The sequence below is a fragment of the Elephantulus edwardii genome, unplaced genomic scaffold (assembly GCF_000299155.1).
Source record: "Elephantulus edwardii isolate Elephantulus edwardi_28Jun2011 unplaced genomic scaffold, EleEdw1.0 scaffold00016, whole genome shotgun sequence".
Lineage (NCBI taxonomy): Eukaryota > Metazoa > Chordata > Mammalia > Macroscelidea > Macroscelididae > Elephantulus > Elephantulus edwardii.
In genome coordinates, this window is record NW_006399766.1 from 7930683 (window position 1) to 7953712 (window position 23030).

The window sequence follows — 23030 nt, forward strand, 5'->3', positions numbered from 1 at the left end:
GAAGGAAGGAAGGAAGGAAGGAAGGAAGGAAGGAAGGAAGGAAGGAAGGAAGGAAGGAAGGAAGGGCCAAAATAGAGATCAGAAATGACTCAGAAACTCTCTCTAAAACATTGAAAATCTATAGGGAAATGAAGAAATGATGACATAAGAGAGCTGAACAGATGACTTCAAAGGGCAACTTCAGAAGGGAAAGCAAAGTATTATAACAAAAGTGCAAACACTTGGAGTTAGAAAACCCAAAAGGAAAATGACATTTGTTATTTGTCTTATTGATATAAGTGAAGTATAAAGTCTAAGGCCTTTAATGAAAATACTAGAGGATTCTATGGTGAAAATATTGAATGATATCAGATATATCTAAAGAAGGTGGAAGACTTACACAGAGTCCCACAAAATGTTGGTGGAATTTAAGCCATTTTAGGATATAACATAATCAAGAACCTATGATGTTGAAGAGGGGAAAGTCCAATCTTCATTGCAGGCGTTGGTGAAAACAAAGGCTACAGGAATTGACAAAATTGTAACTGAAGTGTTTCGCCAAAGGAATGTAGCACTAGAAGCCCTGTCAAGGTTTGTCAAAAAATTCGGAAGACAGCTAGCTGCTTGGTCAATTGAATGGAAGAGCTCCTCATTTAAACTCAATCTGAAGAAAGGTAATTGAAGAGAATGTAGAATTTAAGGAACCATACCATTAACATCCCACAGGATGAAAATCTTTTTGAAGATAAGAGATTGACATTTGAAAACAATGTCAATGTCAGATCCTCCCCCCTCCTAATCTCACATAGTCGTTTATAGACACCATACTTCTCACATTTATTTAGTGGGGAAATAGTTTTTATTGATATTGGTAGGTGCTGCCAAGTTAACCAACTCAGAGACACTTTGCAGAACAGATATAAACTTTGCCCTGTCGTGTCGCTATTCTTACCAACTCTGCAGTGCTTAAACTCATCATTCCAGTCATTATTGTTAGGTTCAGTTGACTTGAGAACACCTCATAGCAATTTTATGGACAGCAAATCTGAACCCTGTCCTATCCTGTACCATCTTTATCATCCCTGAGATACTTGGACAACTTGGCACAGTCACTCTATCTCTTTATCTCTTTGAGGGTCTTCCTCTCTTTTGGTGACCCTCTACCTTTCCCAGCATGATGTCCATTTCCAAGGAATAGCTTCTTATCTTTCTCTTGAAGGTCTTGTTCTCTTTCACTTGACCCTGTAGGATTCCAACAGGATGTCTTTCTCTAACATGCCCAAAGGATGTAAGACAAAATTTCATCACCCTTGCTTCTAAGGAGAATTCTGACTATACTTCTTCCAAGAAAGTTGTTGGTTTGGGAATCTATGATGTATTCAGTATATTTGAGTCAAAAGCATGTATCTGCCTTTGCCATCTTTCCTTGACTTCATTGGACCAAAATGTCAGTGTAATCTACTCATTGGTGAGTAATGATAATCTTATAGAGAAAAATAAGTGTATGTTGACTCTTTCTCATTACTGTAGAGTCAGAACTCACTTATAACTGACCTCCAGTGGATTGTCAGAGACTTTAAATCACACAGGTATGATTTGTCAATTTGTCTCCCATTAAGAACTTGGTGGATTTGAACTGTTTTCCTTTGGGTTGCCAGCACCACTTCTTACCGACTAGGTAACTAGAAGTCCCTAAGCAGATATTGGCTTTCTTAAAAACGTAACACAATGAGCCTTCCTATGTAGTTTGGTTGAACCCTCGCTCACTTCATTCTCTAAATTCCCTAATCAAAGTGACCATTCTGGTGCTTAAGATTTGTTTTTTCTTGTTCATTTTTTAAGAAGACTTCAGGAGATACTTTTTAGGTAAAAATTGAAAAGTTACCTCAGGGCAATAATTTCAGGAGTTCATCCATGCTCCATGGGTCCTGAAAGTCTAGAATCTATAAGAATTTTAAATTATGCTTGGTATTTACATCACCCTCCATCCCCTTTGATCAGGATTCAGCTGTGGAGATTTTGATTTGTAATGTCTGATAATCATTTACCTAGTCCTTCTGATCTACGTGAAGGAGGAGTTGTTCTTAGAGACAACTAATCTCACTTTCAACATCCTCTTCCTGTTCTTTTTAAAAAAAATTTGCTTTAAAGTTATTTTAATGAAAGCAGAACACCCTTACTAAGTCTCAGGCTTTGCAAGTCAGTCTAGTAGATGGTAATAAGGTCTTAGAAGGTAAAATACCTACTTATTAAGGCAAAGAGGTGCAGGAAGGAAGGTTCTATTTTGAATCTTCATAGATGTTGAGGGCCTACCTTAAAAAACACTCGAACATGGGAATTTGTAGATAGTGGTCAAAGGGGTTGGGGAGGTAAAGATGTTAATGGAGAAGGTGATGGGTACGGTGAAAACTTTATACATTTTAGGTAATAGTTTATATATAGATCTAAGAACTTAAAATCTTGTATCTCAGAAAACATTTGTTGACCTTTTGATAAACACTAAAAACCTTGAGAGTTAAAAAACATGAATGAACTTCTTAGGGCTCATTTATTACTCTCATTGAACAGGAAGACTTGACCTATGTTTCTATATGCAGTTTTGAAACATGCCTTTTTTAAAAGGTTATAGATTTATTTTATAGTGGTTTGCACACAAAATTAGTATACATTGTGTTTTATTCATATACATTGTATTTCACACATTACTTCATTTGCATTGTGTTTCACATGATCATTTCTCTATACATTGTGTTTTATAAATCCAATCACCATTGATCTATGCCCACTATCATTCTGTCCTTTCAAGTCCCCACTGGATCTTTGCAGATTCCTTCTTCCACTCCCTCCACCCACCAAACTCTGTCACCCTGGGACTCCCCCTGTCCATACCCTCAGACCTCCTCCTCCCTCCTTTCCCCCTTTTGGACTTTTATACACATCTTACTATTTATCCTTCTGTGCTTTTTTTAATGTTTTTAAATTTAATATTTCATTTTATGTATTTTTTTTTTGCATGTACCATCAAATCAGATCTGACTGGAACAGGAGATTGTTCCTCCTTCTCCAGCAGAGCATCTGGTGGATTTGAACTGTGCACCTCTGAGCTTGCAGTTGCAGCTTCTTGCCACTAGGTCACCAGAGCTTGCCTATCCTTCTGTTTTTATAATGGTCTTGTACAGTATTTGTCCTCAGCATAGCGTCTCTCATGTTGTATAGTATTTTACAAAATCATTGTTCCTGAATGTCGCATAGCGTTCCATCATGTAAATGTACCACAGTTTTTCAATCCATTCTTTTGTTGATGGACATTTTGACTGTTCCTGTTTCTTGCTATTGTGAATAACGCTGCTATGAACAGCAGTGCACAAATCTCTATTTGTGTCTCAGTGCTAATTTCCTTGGAGTGTATTCCTAGCAGTAGCATTGCTGTGTCAAATTGATTTTCTCTGTTCAGCTTTTTGAAGAAATGACAAACAGGATTCCAGAGTGTTTGTACCATTTTACAATTCCACCAACAATGTGTGAGACTTTCAATCTCGCCGCATCCTCTCCAACATTTATTGCTTCCTGTCCTGTTAAAGTTTGCCAGTGCTACTGGGGAGAGTTGACATCTCACTGTGGTTTTGATGAACATCTCTCTTGTTGCCAGTGATTTTGAGCATTTCTTCATGTGTCTGTTGGACATGTGAATATCTTGGAGTTGGCTGTGTAGGTTAGATCTTCTGCATCTTGGTTAAGTTTCTTTTAAATTGACCTATCTTTTGGTCAGAGTGGTGTGTTAAATTCCCCTACCACCATTGTGTTGCTATTTCTTTCTTTATGTCTGTTAACCATTATTTTATTTTGCAGATCTATTATTTGGTGCGTAGATGTTTACCAAGGTTATGCTTTCTTGATTTATGTGCCTTTAATCATTATAGAGTGCTTCTAGTCCATATCTTTTATGGTGAATTTCATCTTGAAGTCTATTTTATCAGAGCATAGTCTTTCAAATTATGTTTTATTCTGGGTCCCAAATGCTCTGTATATATTTTTCCACACTCTTATGCTTTAGTCTCTCTCTCTCTCTCTCTCTCTCTCTCTCTCTCTCTCTCTCTGTGTGTGTGTGTGTGTGTGTGCATGTATGCATCTTAGATATATCTTGTATAGGCAACATACTGATTTGCTTTGGTTTTTGAAATTTTTTTTAATCCGTTCTGCTACTCTTTTTCTCTTAATTGATGTATTCAATCCATTCACATTGATTATTGACAGGCCAGGCTTTATCATTGCTATTTTGCTGTGTTCCTTTTTCTGTTGTTTCTGGTTACTATGATTCATCCACTTTCCTTTGGTGTTTTACATGATAGACTTCCCTTAGAATTTCTTGTAGAGTTGCTCTCATTTTCAAAAATTCCTTAAATTTTTGCTTTTTTGGGCAAATTAATTAATTAATTTCTCCTTCATATTTAATGGACAGCTTTGCTGGAAATTGTTACCTTTCAACCTTCTGTATGTGCTGTCCCCCCCTTTTTTTTGGCTCACATAATCTCTTCTGAGATATCAGAATTTCTTATGATTGGTTCTTCTGAGTAGGTGACTGTTTTTCTCATGCTGTTTTTAGTATTCTATCCTTATCTTTGATTTCAGAGATTTTGACGCTGATATGTCTTGATGTCTTTCTTTTGAGGTCAAGTCTCTTTGGTGTTCATTGACGTTCTTAACTGTAGATTTCCTTGTTCTTCATGATACCTGGGAAGTTTTCTTTTAGTACATCTAACTCTCAAACACCACAATATGTTGGCTCTGGGAGTGAGTCCCTCACCTGATTGTATCCCCCTCTCCTGACATCTGTTGTCTTCTCAAAGCATTGCTTTTTAAAAAACCAACTATGAATATTGTGTTATTGAAAGCAATGTTATCTCATTTTTGTTTTATAAATTACATATTCTGAATCCTTTCTTTACTGAGACTCTACACATATTAAAAATATCTGACTTTTACATTAAGGTTATTGCCATTATATATGAGGGAATGTAGACTTCAGAGTATATTATAGTTTCTACTATTACTTTTGAGCACTGGTGAACTAATGGTTAAGGCATTTAACTGCCACTCCAAATGCAGATCATTCAAATTCAGCAGCTACTGTGCAGGAGAAAGATGGAGAATCACCTCCCTCATGATTCACAGCCTCTGAAAACTCTTGGTGTGGTGTGTGTGTGTGTGTGTGTGTAGGGGTTGGGGGGAGGGAAGGTCAGCTATGAGTCAGTTCTGACTTGATGGCACATAACAACAACAGTAACAACCACTGGAGTGCACTTCTACCTGAGAACATCTATCTCAGTAGTGACAACCTTAATTTACAGGTGGATGAGAACAAAACAGCAGATTTGCATATTAATGACTATCTCTTTAGAAATTCCCAACAAATGACATTCTCCTCCTCCTCCTGTTTTCTCATTCTAATAATCTCTGCCTTAAACAAAAGGAAGGATGAGTAAAAGCCAGGTCTAAATTGATAAAACAGGCAGTAGATGGTGATGTTGAGTCATGCCTCATAGCAAAATCTCCCATGTGTTCACCCACCATAACTTGCTTTTGGGCCAATAGAAGACTTGGTTTTTCCACTTATAAAATGTACTATTGAATTACTGCTGTTATGTGCCATCCAATGGAAACCATCCCATAGCTGACTCTGCCGCAGATTTTCAGAGGCATTAAATCATATGGGAGGAAATTTCCCATCTTGCTTCTATAGAGCAGCTGGTAGATTTGAACCACATCATTTATGTATTTTCTAAGTGCTATTCTTGTATATAGATATGTTACATAGAATAAGCTTTTGCTTCCATGTTTTTGACATGCTTCTGGTTGAAATAGATCCTCATCTGGCAATAGTACCTTGACTTGACAACTCAAGTATTTGGCACTTCTGAGCACCCCAGGGCTAAACTGAAAAATGATGAGAGTCCAGAAAAAAGCAGAACAGAGGCCTAAATCCTAGATATTTTCTAGAATCATGAGGAGGAAGAGTTTTTTGGTGTTTTTTTAAAACTTTTTTTATTAAATGTTATCATTTTTGTTTGTGTACCATCAATTTGGATCTGACTGGTACCGGAGGAGATTGCCCCTCCTCCTCCAGGAGAGCATCTGGTGGATTTGAACCACGTTCCTTTGGGATTGCAATGCAGCTTCTTGCCACTAGGCCACCAGAGCTCCCTGAGGAAGAGTTTTTAAAAAAGTTTTAATGCCGAGGCTCTACTTCAGACATTCTGGGGTGAATTATTAGGGTGTTAAAGGTGAAATACAGTTTGAAAACCTCTCTGTGAGTTTAATGTGCAGAACTCACATATTTGGACCCTATTAACATCAATTCTAATTCCCCCTTTTTTGTAAGAACTGGAATAAAAAATGGACTTACGCATTACCTTCATTAATCAACTTTTTAATAGAGCAAGTGAAATGAGAATCCCTACAAAGGGACTGAAAGCTCCCCATATTTAGCATTTGCCAGCATTCAGGAAGCATCTATTTGCATGCAAACAATTGCTGAGTGAAAATCAAATCTATATAATCTCCTCATTAAAGCCTTTTTACTAATTTCAAGCCAACAATTTGAATGAGGGAAATAAATTAATTTTCATTTTCATCATTGTGACTTTTCTTTGGTTACTAAATGGCATCCATGTTAAAGTAAAAAGAACATTAAAAATTCTAGGTCTCTGATTCCTCCTGGCAATGCACGCAAGGTGAATTATCCCTGGTTGGTGTAGTAGTTATGGTATTTGTTTACCAATTGAAAGGTTGCATCAAATGAATCAGTTTTTTTGAGGGCAGGGGAAGTGAAACAGTCCACTTCTGTCATTGTTTATAACACTGGAGATCATGGAGTACTAATGCCACTATGAGTAGGAATGCACTCTAAGACAGTGAGTGGGCACCTTTGTTTTTATTGCCAACTTAAATCATAGCAGTGTATTTTGAATGTAGAACATATTATTTGAACATCACTGGTAGTTTTTGTTTTGTTTTGTTTTTAATTTTATTATTTTCTCTGTGCGTGTACCGTCAAATTGGATCTGACTGGTACAGGAGGAAATGGCCCCTCCTTCTCCAGCAAAGCATCTGTTGGATTCGAACCACATATCTCCGTGATTGCAGTGCAGCTTCTTGCCACTAGGCCACCAGAGCTCCCCCACTGGTAGTTTTTATTTAGTTGTGTCCCTAATCTGATGTTGGTAGATGCTAGCAAGTGAATTGCAACTTAATACAACTCCATGTATAACAGATGGAAATACTGCAGAAATACGTCCTGCCCCATCCTCACCATTGATACTATATTGGAGCCTGTTATTGCAGCAATTGTGTTAGTCTTCCTTGTTAAGGATCTTTTGTTTTCATTGACTGTCCACTCACTCAAGCATGATGTCTTTTTCCATGGCCTGGCCCCCACTTGGTAATATGTCCACGGCATGTGAGCTAAATGGTGAAGTCTTAACATCCTCATTTCTATGGAGAAGTCAACCTACGTTTCCCCAAGATGTATTTGTTTGTTAATCACTTGATCAACAAACTATGGCATATTAAATATTTGCCAGCACCATAATTCAGAGGCATTAATAATTCCTCAGTTTTCCTCATTCACTGTCTCAGTTTCACATGTGTAAGAGTTTATAAAAAATATCATCTCTTGGGTCAAATACCCATAATTCCATCAGTCTTATTGTTATGTACCATTTAGTCACTTGTGACTCATAGCAACCCTGAGTACAACAGTTCTGGACCCTGCTCTGTCTTGAGGTAACCTTATTGTCTCTGACACAGCTACCCCTAAACCCCAGTCACTGAGTCAATCCATCTCATCCAGCAAGCACCTCTAATTGTAGCCTCATTCATTTGATTTATTGAAGAATTGCATTTCAACTACTTATATTAAGTCTTAAAAATTTGGGCTGAAACTCTGTCTACCCTAGAATGCTTGACATTCTGGTACTAAGTATTTTTAATTTTTATATTCCAGGATTTATGAAGTCAATACTTTTTTCCTTTATTAGGGTTGTGCCAGTTATACAAGTTTTTCATGTTGTAATTGAATACATTGTTTTTATTATAATGCAATAAATCCCAAGAGGCATTGAGACTGTAGCATATGCTATTTTTTATTTAAAAAATAAACTTTTTTGTTTTTATTTCAACTACTTTTAATACAGGGAAGGAGATCATGCTCGGAAGGGTAGTAGGTCATTACAGGAGAAGGAAGACCCTGGATGAGATGGATTGGCTCAGTGACTGTAACACTATTGTGGGATGTGTTAGAGATAATGAGGTTGGCTTAGGATGTGTCAAGGTTCAGAGCCTTTGTTTAGAGGGTTTCTATGAGTTGTAGTCAATTCGACGGCACATAAAAACAAATAGTGGCTTAGTGGTAAGGAGTTGTGTGGCCAAATTAAAGGCAGGCAGTTCAAGCCTACCAGCTACTCTACAGGACAAAGATAGGCAATGTCCTCAGGTGCCATTTACTGCCTCTGAAAACCCATGGGAGGGTCAGGTATGAGTTAATTCTGACATGATGGCACACAACAAGAACTGGCAATATCAACATGTTTAGAGTGGCTATTTTCATATTGGGTAGTACAGATCTAGACCATTTCTATCATTTTAGTAAATTGTACAGCTGTGGTTAGAGGAGAAATGGCCTTCCATATTATAACAGTTACTCCGTCCGTAAGACACAACCTTCAACTTCTATGACCTTGAGACTGGATGAACTCGATGGTGCCCAGCACCCACTGCTGACCTCTCTCAGAAGGATCAAAGTAGCAGGTCCTCAAAGGAGTGGGTGAGAAATGAATTAAGAATTTATAAAAACTTGATGAAAATGGTGAGGCTTACTAGTCCAATAAAAAAAAACAAATTAAACTCTCAAGATGTTCCCACATACTCAATGTTTGAACCTGGAACAACATTCACCCCCTTGGTGACTACACATAGGTTCGTATGATGGAAAATAATAACAGAAAGGCACTATTCCTTAGCTAAACCACCATATTACATCTGAAGGATAGTATTTACTGAAAGATAAAGTTCAGAAAACCGAAAAGAACGGGGGAGAAAGATGAATAATATTTGAATCTTAGGGAAGAAATGAGAAGAGTTGGTTACAGTGTAGCAAATTGAGTGGGTTAAAAATACGTGTGAATTCTTGAATAGAAAATAATTTAGCTCTCAACTATTTCTCAAATCACAATAAAGAGAAGGAAACAAAAAAAATACAGTATCTGTACAATAGATTGTATTTTCTTGTTGGTTTCCTTCATGTGCAAGAGACATATTCCTACAACGGGTTTCAGGATAAAGGTCTGAATCTTTAGTACAATTATGTGAAAAATCTATACACTGTTAACCCAAAGGCTTTTTCTGGGGTGATTCAAATCCACCAGTGGTGCCCTGGGAACATGACAGGTAGTCTCTCTCTGTGCAATTTAGAACCACGGAAACACAATGTACTCATGGGACTCAATAGATTCGTGGATCCATATGAGTCTAAAGGATTCAACTTCAAGGAGTTTAAGGTGTTTATTAGCGTCTAATATGACGTAGGCTCCACATTTACTGCAAGTAATGGAAAATTAAACAAAATGGCTTCTAATTTTGCAACGTGTGGCCCATGAACCTTCATCATCTATAGCTTTGGGCGCTTGTTAGAAATGTAAAACTCTAGCTCCAAACTGAGAATTGGACTTTTTATTTTAACTTCCTTTCCACGTGATTTGTCTTCATATTCAAGACGAACACACACTGTTTAGAATCATAATAACATCCATCACCTATGTTTTTGCTTTTGCCAAATGCTATGCACTTGCTTCCTATGCATGTGAAGCAGATTGCCAGAGACAGTAAATCTCATGGGAGATGATTGTTCGTCTTTTTCTCATGGAGCAGCTGATGAATTCAAACCCTGTACCTTGGTGCTGACACTACAATTCCTTACCCTAAGATACCAGAATTCCCTGTGCACAGAACAATATGTGGTTCTGTGCTATCTTCACAACATTTTCTTTGCTTGAACATATTGTTATAGTCACTATTGGCAACACATCTCATTTTTGGTTCTTTTACATTCTACTTTATGGAGCATGATATCCTCCTCCTAGAACTGGCCTCTTCTGATAACATGTGCAGAGCATGTGAGATAAAAAACCCACCCTCCTTATTCCTAAGGAACATTAGGGCTGTACTTCTAAGGACAGGGGTAGCTCAGAAAAAGAAAGACATTGAAGGACCTGGAACTTTCATGGCAACATGGAATGAATGACTTAAAGATTTGTAGAGGTTTAATTTTATACACAAAAATAAATAAGCAATAAGCTAACTGGAAAAAAGATTGACGTTTCCAAGGATTGAATTTTATTTCTTTAAAACCCAAATATGTCAATGAGAGGAATATTTATGTGTCCCAGACTATGATATTTATGTTGCTTCAAAAGCATTGAAAACCTAGAAAAGGGAGGAAGACAGACTAAAAAGGAATTGACACATTTGAATTATTGTGTTAGTGAAGAATATTGAATATACCAATAACTCCCAGGATTAGAAAGAATTATATATCTTGGAAGAAATACAATGAGATTGCTTCTTAGAAGCAAGGATGGTCAGACTTCATCTACAGAGCATTGGACATATTTTCAGACATCATGCCTGGTTGAAGGATAGCAATAAAGAGGGACCCTCAATAAGATGGACTGATTGAGAGAGTGCTTCAGCAATGGGCTCAAACATATATACTGTGATGAGGATAATACAGGACAATGATTTGTTCTGTTAATAAATGTTGGCAAGTATATAGAGAGATCAGGACTCTCGTACATTGCTCAAGGGTATAGAAAATTATACAAGCACTATAGAAGGCAGTTTGGCATTTCCTCAAAATTTAAAAAATTGAAATACAATTTGACCTAACTATCACACTACTGGGAATATACCCCAAAGAAATCAGAGCTGTATGTGCACCCAAGTTTATTGTAGTGTTACTCACAATAGTAAAGAGATGGAAGCAGCCCAAGTGCTATAAATAAACAAATGGATAGATAAACTTGGGCCCAACCATGCAATGAAATAAATTGATGAGACTGAAAAACATTATGCTGCATGAAATATCTCAGTCTCCAAAGGACAAAGACTGCATAGGACCACTGCTATATAAGATGTATAAGATGGATACATGGAGGGTGGAGAAAAGCATGCAAATAAATGTATAAATATGCAAAACCTATACTTGGACCAGGAAGCAGTCGTCAGAACAGAGCAAGGAAACACTGAATGATTCAAAATTGAGAAGAGTGTATGCCAGGGATGTGTCCTAACTCAATTCCTTTACAGTCTATATGCAGAACAGATTATCAGAGAGGCTAGGCTGTATTAACAGAAATGTGACATCAGGATTGGTGGAAGATTCATCAACAATCTGTGTTCTGTAGATGACACAACCCTGCTTGTTGAAACTGAGGAGGATATGGATTGAAGGTCAACATCAGGAAAACAAAGATTCTCACCACTGGGCTGATTGGCAGTATCCTGACAAATGTTGAAGAGATTGAGATTGTTAACCACTTTAGTTTGCTTGGCTCCACGATCAACACTCTTGGTACCAGCAGCCAGGAAATAAAAAGACTAATAACATTGGAAAAATCTACTTTCAGAGACTTCTCCAAAGTACTGAAGAGCAACTATGTCAGTCTGGAGACCAAGGTGTGCCTGATCCAGGCCACAGTCTTCACAATTGTGTACTATGCATCAGAAAGCTGGACAATGACTAGGGAGGATAGAAGCCTTTGAGCTGTGGTGCTGCAAAAGAGTATTGAATATACCATGGACTGTCAGGAGAACAAACAGGTTCATCCTAGAGATGGCTAAACAAGACTGCTTCAGGGAGGCATGGCTTCTGATGCTTCATCTAACATACTTTGGACATGTTGTAAGATGGGACAAGTCCTTGGAGAGGGTGCTTAGGAGGGTGGAAGGACAGAGCAAGAGAAGATGACCCTTGATGAGATGAATTGATTCAGTGACTGGGATGATGTGAGTAGGTGTGTCAGAGACAATAAAGTTGGCACAGGATAGAGTAGGGTGTAGGGTTGTTGTACATAGGGTCTCTGAGTCACAGGCAACCTGAGGGCACATAACAACAAGAATTAATACTGCACTAGAATAAGTGAAGGGAAGTTCAATCAGAAAGAATTGGACAATTACATGAGAAGTAACTATCTGGAACAGGAGAAGCGTTAAAAAGTGTATTGAAGGATTAGGGGAGAGGTAGGAAGGAAAATGTATTTGAATGAATGAAAACCAAGCTCTTTGTACACTTTCACACAATTCACAATAAAAAATTTCTAAAATATAATTTCTATGAATGTAGTGGACTTAATTGCACCTAAAGATTGAGGTGTGCCTGTTCTAAGTTGTGATCTTTTTGGTTGCATTCTAAGCATCTGAAAATGGAACAAATGATCAACAGTATATTTAGCTGGCTCAATTCTCATTGATAGCTCTTATTAACACGTTTTTGTTTACTTCCCTCTGTGACTTTTTTTAACTGAAGTATGTAAACTATAATACATTTAAAATAGAATATAGCCCCTAAGAAATTGCACTGTTAACCTAATAGTGGCCCAGTTCTAAAGCACCAACAAGTCCATCCAGAAATATGGGCAGTCTTCTCTCATGTGATATATGTTGTTGGTATGTGCCGTCGAGTTGCATGCAACTCATAGTGACCCTATGTACAACAGCCCTAAACTCTGTTCTGTCTTGTGCCAATCGCACCGTCTCAGACACACCCATCCTGATTACCCCAGTAACTGAATCAATCCAACTCACAGAGGGCCTTCCCCTCCTGCGCCTGCCCTCCACCCTCCCAAGCATGATGTCTCTCTCCAAGGACCTGTTCCTCCTTACAACATATCCAAAGTATGTTAGACAAAGCCTCAGAATCCTTGCCTCCGAGGAGTCGCCTGATTTAACCTTATCCAGGATGAATCTGTTTGTTTTCCTAGCAGTCCATGGTACCCTCAATACTCTTCTCCAGCACCACAGTTCAAAGGCATCAATTCTTCTATCCTCCTTGGTCATTGTCCAACTCTCTGATGCATAACAAATGATATATAGCTTCTGAAAACCCACTGGAACACTGTAAATCAGTTCTGGCTTGAAGGCAATGAGAGAGGGAGAGACAGAGACTAACTCTAATTATCTTTCTATATAACGTTAGTAACTGTCAAAAAATGTAAACTTACTATAAATTACAAATGTCAGCAGTTTTACCTAACTGTAACTTTAGTGAAATTAAGGTGTCTTAAATAAAGATAATCATATATTCCTTTCAAATTTTTAGTTTGCATAAGGTCCTGATGGATCTCCAGAATCAACAGCTGAAAGAGTTAAATGACTGGCTAACAAAAACAGAAGAGAGGACAAGGAAAATGGAGGAAGAGCCCCTTGGACCTGACCTTGAAGACTTAAAACGCCAAGTTCAACAACATAAGGTTAGTATAGTTTATGCTGTATGTCTTTATTAAAAAAACATGGTCTCTCTGTGTCTCTGTCTCTTCTCTCTCTCGTTTTCTCTCTTTCTGTGTGTGTATATATATCCCATAAATGTACAAATCATAGTTTATAGATATCAAAGTTTAAAGTTTCAAATCATAACTAGTTTTAAAATTATTATAGCTGATGCTTATTTTAATTTTTAAAAAATATTTTTAATATAAAATTAATACCTAATGATACAAATACAACATATTTAGAGGGGGGAACATTCCTTGAAGGGAGTATGTGATTTATTAGTCTTGGCTTTCTAAAAGACAGCATCTGTAGGAATTACCTATAATGCAAATTTAAACAACACGTGTAATATTTTTAAGGTATTTTTAACTTCAATTTATAATGTCTTGGCTCAAGCCAAACTTGATGACAAATGAGCACATGAAACATTACTTTTGTGAAAAATAGGGCAACCATTTATTTTAATGTTTCCATCTTATCTTTCTGTTGTTTGTACATTTGTTGTAAAGCTCACTGGCTTCTAGTAAATATCTGTAGTTTCAGCGATTGGATGGCCTCAGGACATACTTTATATACAAATTTAGCGAGTACCTCAGGATAATAATCACAAGGAGTCTATTGTGTCAACTATTAAGTCTGGCCTTGCAAAGAGTTGAGTTCAGGTGTACATTTTGTCTTTTACTCTCTTGTTGTTATGTGCCGTCAAGTTGCCTGTGACTCGGTGCAACCCTTATGCACAGCAGGTCCGAACCCTGTCTATCCTGAGCCAACCTTATTGTCTCTGACACACTTACCCCCATCACCCCCGTCACCAAATAAATCCATCTCATCAAGAGTCTTTGTCTCTTGTGCTGTCCCTCCACGCTCCCAAGCATAATGTGCCTCTCCAAGGACTGGTCCCTCCTTGCAACATACCCAAAGTATGTCACAGTTTCAGAATCATGGCTTCCAAGGAGCAGCCTGGCTTCACTCTCTCTAGGATGAACCTGTTTGTCTTCCTGGCAGTCCATGGTGTATTCAACACACCAGCACCACAGCTCAAAGGCATCAATTCTCCTTCTGTCATCCCTAATCATTGTCCGGCTTTCTGATGCATAGTTGTAGTTGCAAAATCCATGGCCTAGATCAACTATTCTCTTCTTAATTTGAGCAGTTGTTCGTGCTAGCAGGCATCATCTGGTTCTTCTAGTCCCAGTGCAGGTGAAATCATGGTTTCTGTTGACTACCACTCAAGTATATTGGTTTTTCCTGTTACTGGTTACCTTCTTTGTTTTCTTGCTCTTTATATGTACAGACTTACAGTTGTCTCTGAGATGCTTGCAAACTCTTAAGACTTGAGACACTGCTCACCAAACTGAGATGTAGAACGTACACTTTTTTAATTTAAGTCACTTGACCAAGTTGTGCCATCCAAATATGGTCCTAAATCTTAAAATCATGAAAACCAATCCCAGAAGATGTTAAGTCTTTAGATGCATCAGCAAGTGAGAGTCCTCTTTGTGCTTTCTTGCATCTATTTTTATTTATGTATACATATAGATATAGGCATATGTTGTTGTTGATTGCCTTCAAATTGAACACGACTCATAGCGACCCTATGAACAAAAGGCCTGATGTCCCTCTACAACTATCGACATTTATCAAAGTTCATAGAGTTTCCAGAGTCATGTTGTTTAGGAAGTGGATGCCACTCCTGCTTATATATGCATCTATATATGCACTTATAACAAGGTTTGGCTTAAAATTGAGAAAGGTGTGAGTTGTATATATACCTATTGAATGTGTTATGCTGAAAAATTCATTCAACAAGCTGAACTCTATGAAGATGAATGCAGTATCAGAATTCGATGAAGACTCAGGCAACTTGTGCGGGTGACACAACCTTGCTTGCTGAAAGTGAGGTGGATTTTAAACACTTGCTGAGGAAGGTAAAAGTGTAGCCTTCAATGTGGATGATATCTCAGCATCAAGAACACAAAAAGTCTCACTGCTAAGACTGATTGACAACATCAGGATGGAGGGAGAAACAATTGAAATTGTCAGTGATTTAATCATACTTGTATTCATGATCAACTCCATAGGACACTCAGTCTTCAGTCGGGGTCCTCTTCAGATTGTTGAGAAACTACAATGCCCGTTTTGAAGACTAAGGTGCAACTGATTCAGGACATGGTCTTGTCAATCACTCGCTGTGCATCTGGAAGCTGGATAATGCATAAGGACAACAGAAGAATAGATGATTTTCAGTTGTGGTATTGGAGAAGAATACTGAACATTCCAAGAGAACAAATGGATGTGTCTTGGAGAAGGTCCTGCCAGAATGCTCCTTCGAGGTCAAGTTGACAAAGCTTTTGTCTTACATGCTTTGGGCACGTTGTTATGAATGACTAATCCTTGGAAAGGGATATCATGCTTAGAAGGATGGAGGCGAGGTGGAATAAAGGGAGACCCTCAACCAGATGGATTGTCACAGTGACTACAGCCATAAGCTCAAGTGTATCAGAAATAGAGAGGATGGCACATGATAGGACAGGGTTCACATCTATTGTTCACAGTGTTGCTATGAGTCTGACTCGACAGCACCGATTAACAAGCATGATTTATGCACATCTAGATGCACACATAGACATATATGTATATGTCAATATATTTGTAACAACAGATCTTTTTGGCTGTTAGCACGAAATTGCATATGCCACAACATTTGTGATAGTGACATCATTTGCTCTGACCAAGTTTGCCTGCTTCACCCTCATTCAGCGTTAGCTTTCCTCAATAATAACAAGTAACCACTGTCGAAGGAGTGATCCCTCACATATCCCTGCTAATCACCAATAATCTTTGGCTCCTGGATACCTGTTCTTGTCTCTCTATAAAAGACAGACCGTATGATATTTGTTCTCTTGTGATTGCCATATTTTTCTCATCCCAGTGTCCTCTGGATTCATTCATGTTACAAAGTATTTGAAGGACCCATCATTATTGCTTTATGGTCACATATCTGTATTTTGGTAGGAATATCTGATAAAGGTAAATTAGGTCCAGCATTGCTTTTCGTATTATATGTCCTGAATGACCTGTGACTTTGATGGATTCTGTTCGTGCACATCTCTGCTAGTTGGCTGGCACAGGAAGTTGTACACACCAAAGCCATTTTTCTGCCAGATGTCATTATCTGAGTATGGTCCAGTTTCTACCAATTTAAGGGTGGCCAGGAAATAGTACTAATTGAGCTACCATGAAGCAATGCAGAACAGGAGTTTAAAATATCACAGAATCATTGTAGGCAGGGCAATTTGGAAAGAAGTTTTTCACAGTGTCTCAGAGTTTCTGCAGTAACAATGAGCTCCAGGTGACCACTGAGTATCCTATCTTACATACCCACCCTCTCAAGTTCTCCTTGAGATCAGCAACCAAATTGACTACTCATACCAACACCCTTAGCTTTTGGCATGATTTTTGGAAGAACTAATATAAGAACTCATTTTTTTTCTTTCATAAAATAGGAAATTTGATTCTATGAGTTATAGGTTGTTGTGAAGTCCTCCTGACTTAATAGCTATTCTATATGTTTTAAAGCCGGACTGTGCTCCATAGTGTGTCCACAGCTTATTTTTTTTGAAGGTCACCAGACCTTCCTTCCAAGACACTTCTATGTGGATTCAAACTGCTAGCCTTTTGGTTAGTAGGTGTATGAAATACTAGTTTACCCCACCACTAGGCAAATTAGCAATTTTCACAATCTCCACTCATTCTCCATTTATCCACTGAGGGTCTATTTGTGTGGTGGTCTTTGATTTATAATGATTATTCCATCAGTTTTCATTTTCTCAATAGATTTAGAACATGATGCATTTGACCAAACAGCAAGATTGAAACCTATGACATCAGAGGGTATATTGAAATTTCCAGATAAAAAATGATCTAAAGAGGAGGCTCGGGAGAAGGACTTCAGAAAAGTCAGAGATAGAATTGTAAGGAAGACATAGGTGTGGTTAATGTAGGTCAACATTGAGGAAGGGTCTCAGTTTGCAATACAGAACATAAATTCATAAAGCTTAAACAGAGTATCCAGGATCTTAAAATTCCAACAGTTCTTTGATAAGTTTTCTATTTTTTTCCCTCTGAAAGATATAAAGTGAATGGAATGGAAAATATGTGACTATTACTGACATAAAATTTGAATAGACTGCCCATTACCTGAAAATATGCCATCTTTGATGAGTAGGAAAATTACTTTGAAGGGAAGAGTTTTTTGGAACAGAACAAGCAAACAAACGAAGCTACAGGATTAGCTGCACATTGATTGTGTAATATTTTACACGAAGGACTCATTAGAATAAACAGAAATGAAAGAGAGCAACAGTAGGAATTTTGATTTGGTGGTTTAGTGACTGACTTTTAAACTTCCACCTGTGTTTCAACTGTTTGAATGTGTGAGCCTAGTTTAGGATGTTGTTGTGTTCATCAAGTTAGAACTGATTCGTAGAGGATACTCCAGAAGGTTTTCAGAGGTTGTAAAGCACAGGAAGTTGATTGCCCATCTTTCTCCTGCGTAGCAGCTGCCAGATATCCAACCATGTAACTTTGTTTTGGCAGTATAACTCCATACCAATAAACCACAAGAGATAGGGTTTTCTTTAAAACAACACAAAACAAAAACCCAGCAACAAGAGAATTACAACACTGGAAAGACACATAACCACAAGGAGATCTTGCAGTTGGCAATATTGTCTCATTACTTGAAACTGTGTTGGCACAAAAAAGAATTTAATAGAATCACATTATTCAAGAAGGAGTTAGAAATATTTAATGTGAAATGGTATTTTCTTAAAATTACATTATAAAAAGAGAGCAATTCTCTTTTGTGAAGTATCCCACTGTTTCCTAAAATGGGAGAAGATAAATGCTTTTCCTTTAGATGGTAATACTTTGAACTAAAACCTTGTCCAAATAGTCATTAATTCACTTTGCAACTTCCCCTTCCAATAATAAGAAATATATGAAAATATGGATGCTTCATTTTATTTTTACACCAAAAATCATAGAGGTAAGGGACTTCATTTTGCTTCGTAACCACTTGGTAATGTCACTTCACTTGTTTTTGTTGCTGCTTAATGAACTCGTCATAGGGATCTCTGGTTGCCTATAGATGAGAATTTGCACTGGCAATCTAAAAGTGCTTGGTTTGAACCCACCAGTTGCTCTGTGAGAGAAAGATGGGCGGTCTCTTCCTTTGTTATTTCCTCCTCTTGAAAACTCACCAGAGGGTCAGCTATGAGCCAATTCTGGTTTGACAGTGTATAAACATTAAAAATAAATATGTATCATCAATTAGCTTCATAGAAGTAGATATGAAACCTTGTGCCATCTTTTTGTTGACTTTTTGTTATTTTCTTTTCCATCTTCCGCTTCTTTTTGGCTCCAAAATTATTACAGATGGCAGAGTGAAAGGAAACAATTCAGGTCATGCTGTGGGGAGTTGATTTGACTCACTTAAGAGGGTGCACCTTTTTTAGCACAAGCTTGCACTCTCTCTTCTTCTCAGACTCTTTCACTTTGTTTCTCAATCAGTGGGGAAGATAAAAATGCTTGCAAATCTTGCAAGTACACCGTGAGCAATACAGATCTGCCTCTGTATAGTTGGTGACAGAATCCTTTGCTATATTCATTTCAGCCACATTCTGTTATGAAGCAGGTCGGAAAGGAAACCACTGTGAAATACCATGGAGATAAGTAATTTCTACAATATCTGGCAATTAAGCTCGATAAAGCAATCGATCTTGAGTTGGTGGTTAACCAGTCAATTATCTCTTGGTAGTCATAACGAGTTCTGTGTGTTAGAAAGTTTGGAAGAAATCATTTCTTCTTCCTACCTATTGCTTTGGTGAGAAAACTTGGAGATGTTTTATTTCAGAAGCACCTAACAATACTTTTCTCTAAGGGAAAGTGAACAGATTGAGCGATTTGTTCCTGTCGTGAAGACATCTCGAATAGAATTCTGGCTGGTCATTTGTATCTTAAGAAGCCTATTAATGAGATTGAAAAGTTTTCCCAAGCAGATGGGTAAGACTGTGAAGGAGCATAGGGCTAAGGTTTAAGCCTGAACTTAATCCTGCTGGGGTGCTCTGGTGGCATAGTCTTTAAGTGTGGTTTTCCTGACTCACAGCCTATGTGCATTGCCTCTTTGGAGGTTCAAATTCAATTACAGTGCCTCAGAAGAAAGATGCATACCGTCCCATGATTTCCAGCCTCTTGAGGCTAGCTTTGAGTCAGTTCTTACTAGACTCTAAGTCAGTTCTTACTAGACAGCAATGGAATGATGAGGTGAATCATAGTGTGTGGCTAAAACCTGAATTGGTAGGCTCCATCTTGAGTTATATTTGAGTCAGGGCAAACCACACTTAACAAACATCTCCTTCTCCCCCCTCCCCGGTACATCTGAATATGTGTAATATCTACTACATACGGAGTTGAAACACACCATCTGCTTATAATATCATTCTTAAGAGTTCACTCACAGATCTTCACCAATATGACTTTGAACCTCCTGTCTTTGGAAATGCAGTGCAGCTTCTTACTACAAGGCAACATGAACTCCCTGTTAATAAAAGAAAATGACGATGAAATAGTGGAAAAAATAAAATTAAGGAGAGATTCCACATACGTTAGATCTGGCTTATGATGGAGTTATTGGAAAGGAACCCTGAGGCGGGGACTACTTGCAATGAGTTTAAACTACAATTAGTTGAAAAGATTGTTCTTCGGCAGGGTGTTTTTGTCAAAGAAAAATAATTTGAGCATGGAATCTTTTGTCTCATCTTAGTGTTGGACAAGGATGAAGTTGGAAAGTTGTTGGGTTGTTTTTTGGTCACAACCGACTGGGCTAAGAGGCTTTCTTATATGAGCCCCTCATATGTGTACCCATGAATGTAGTATATGTCGTGTGTTCTGAATTCAAGGAATTTTCTATGTCAAATACAGGTTGATAAAAATGAAACCACCTCTTAGATGATAAATTGCCTATTATAGAAGACCTTTCCCTGGAGCCTAGATAATGTTAAAACATTTTGGTTACCAATAGTGTGGAATATCCTCACCTTGTGACCTTTCTAAAATGATGTAGCTGTTCATGTAATGGGGAAAGTTTAGATCTAATACTGCCAAGGTATCTGAGAAGTCCTTTCATTCCATTGCATTCCATTCCATCTCTCTGAACAAAGACACATTAAAGCAAGATGGATGTTAGGATGAATGCAGAGGCCAATCACATATGGAATCTCCCTCAAGAAGATTTTAGTACGTCTCCTTCTCTCACATCTTATTACATCATATAATGATACTGGGGGGGGGGAGTGGCCATTCAGTAATGCGGAATATGACTAATGACATAAGAGGGTTAAAACATAATGAAGAGGCTGGCCAGATCAAATGAGATTGCGAATGTAGAATGTGTGATTTAACTTTGTCCTTTTTTTATAGTTACAACAAACCAGCACTGCACTTAAGGCTCAGATATTTGAAGGTATTGCTTAAATGATACCCACTGTCACAGATTACAATCTGGATCATTGAGTCCCCTTCATAAGCTTTTCAAGGCTGTAGATCTTCATAGGAAGAGACTGCTCATCTTTGGTTGTGGAGGAACAGCTAGTGGATTTAGACTTTTAACCTGTCAGTTGGCTGGAAACTGGATGATATCTTCAGCTGTGTGACACCAGGGCTGCTTCTTTGGATAAAGAGGGCCATAATTGAACCAGACGCTAAACTGAAGAGTGTAGCAGTGCAAGAAAACGTCTCCTTTTTTTGCAGGAGCAGAGATCTTGTTGAATAAGTTAGAGCCGGGTGGAATGTGAAGGCAGAAGGCATGACATGGGAGCTGGGTGGCGTAGACAGTAAACAGAGCCTGGATGAAGTGGTAGGAATGAAAATTGTAAGCAAGTGTGAGAAACGTTTTAACAAGACTGGGTATAAGGAATGAGCAAAGAACTTGAAATCATTTACTCTGAAGAAAGTACACGGGAGGCTACAGTTAAAATGAAGAAAGTAAATAAAAGAGCAATGCCATAACAGGGAGGAGGATGAGTAATTCCTATAAGCCCGAGACATCGGCGAAATTAAGTACTGATGTTTTGAGACTGGCATGCTCTTTCCCACATTTCACAGAATTGATATTAGGTATTGTTAGGAGTTGTGACTCCAAGGAGAAACTTGATTTCACCTTCCCCATTATAGATCTGTTTCTTCTTTTGGCAGTCCATGGTATGTTCAATACTCTTCTCCAACACAACAACTCAAAGGCATCAAGTCATCTTCTGTCATCCCTAGTCATTGTCCAGCAATCTGATGCAGAGCAAGCAACTGCAAATACAGTGGTCTGGATCAGGTTCACCTTAATCTCTAGACTGACATCGTTGGTCTTCAGCACTCTTGAAGAAAGAGGCCCTTGACAGCAGATTTTCCTAATGCAATTCATCTTTTGATTTTCTGAATACTGGTGCTAAGAGTTTTGGTTGTGGAATCAAGCAAGCTGAAAGAGTTACTCTATATTACTTTTGTGTGGTGTTTAGTATGAATATATTGGAGTTTTGTGGTAAGACACTGAGCTGAAATCCCAAAGGCACACAGTTCAAATCCACCAGTTGCTCCAGTGAAAAAGAATAGACAGTCTCCTCTCATGCTATTTACTATCTCTGAAAACCCACTGGAGGGTCACCTATGGGAGTAAAGCTACCTTCACAGCATACAACTACCACCATTGTGGTATTCTGTTTTCCTCTGTTTTCATGAAGCCTTCTGGTTGAACCTAATTCACTCAATGCTTTCTACTAGATTCATATTCATTGCTATTGTTGTTACTGCAGATATGTGTCATTGAGTCAAGTATGACTCATAGAGACCTTACGAACAACATATCTAAACCCTGTGCCATCGTCTTCATCTTGAGCTCAGTGTTCCCAGTGATTGTGTCTTTCCATGTGATTGATGGTCTTCCTCTCTTGCTAACCCATTGCCTTTCCAAGCGTGATGTCCCTTCCCAGGTAATAGCTCCTGCTACCAACATGCCCAAAGTATATGAAGCAAAGCTTCACCATCCTTGCCTCTAAAAAGCACAATGTCTCCACCTTCTCTAAGACATAGCTGTTTGTCCTTTTGACAGTCCATGAGATATTAGTACTTTTCTCCAACACTATAGTTCAAGGGCATTAGTTCTTCTTCTGCTAGTCTTATTCATTTTCCAGCTCTCAGATGCATCAACAGTGGCTGAAATGAGTCTTCAGACTGATATAATTTCTCCTCAGTTCTTTGAAGAATTCCTTTACTGCATTCATTCATAATGCAACACATCCTTTGATTTCTTGACTGTGGTTCCAACCCAGGGTATTGATTTTTTATTTGAGTAGGATGAGACATATTTCAGCTAACAGATGCTGCCCTGGATGTGCTCACCAAGTTGTGCCAAGAAATCTGGAGAACAACCACTTGGCCAACTGACTGGAAGAGATCTA

General features: G+C 38.2%; 1 protein-coding gene across 1 annotated transcript in view; it reads left to right on the forward strand.

The window, feature by feature from the left end:
- Positions 1 to 23030, forward strand: part of LOC102843189 (dystrophin-like) — a 1161727-nt gene that overhangs the window by 995395 nt on the left and 143302 nt on the right. The window contains exon 12 of the mRNA XM_006881860.1: positions 13352 to 13502. Coding sequence (XP_006881922.1) covers positions 13352 to 13502 — 151 coding nt within the window. The remainder of the gene's footprint in view (positions 1 to 13351; positions 13503 to 23030) is intronic.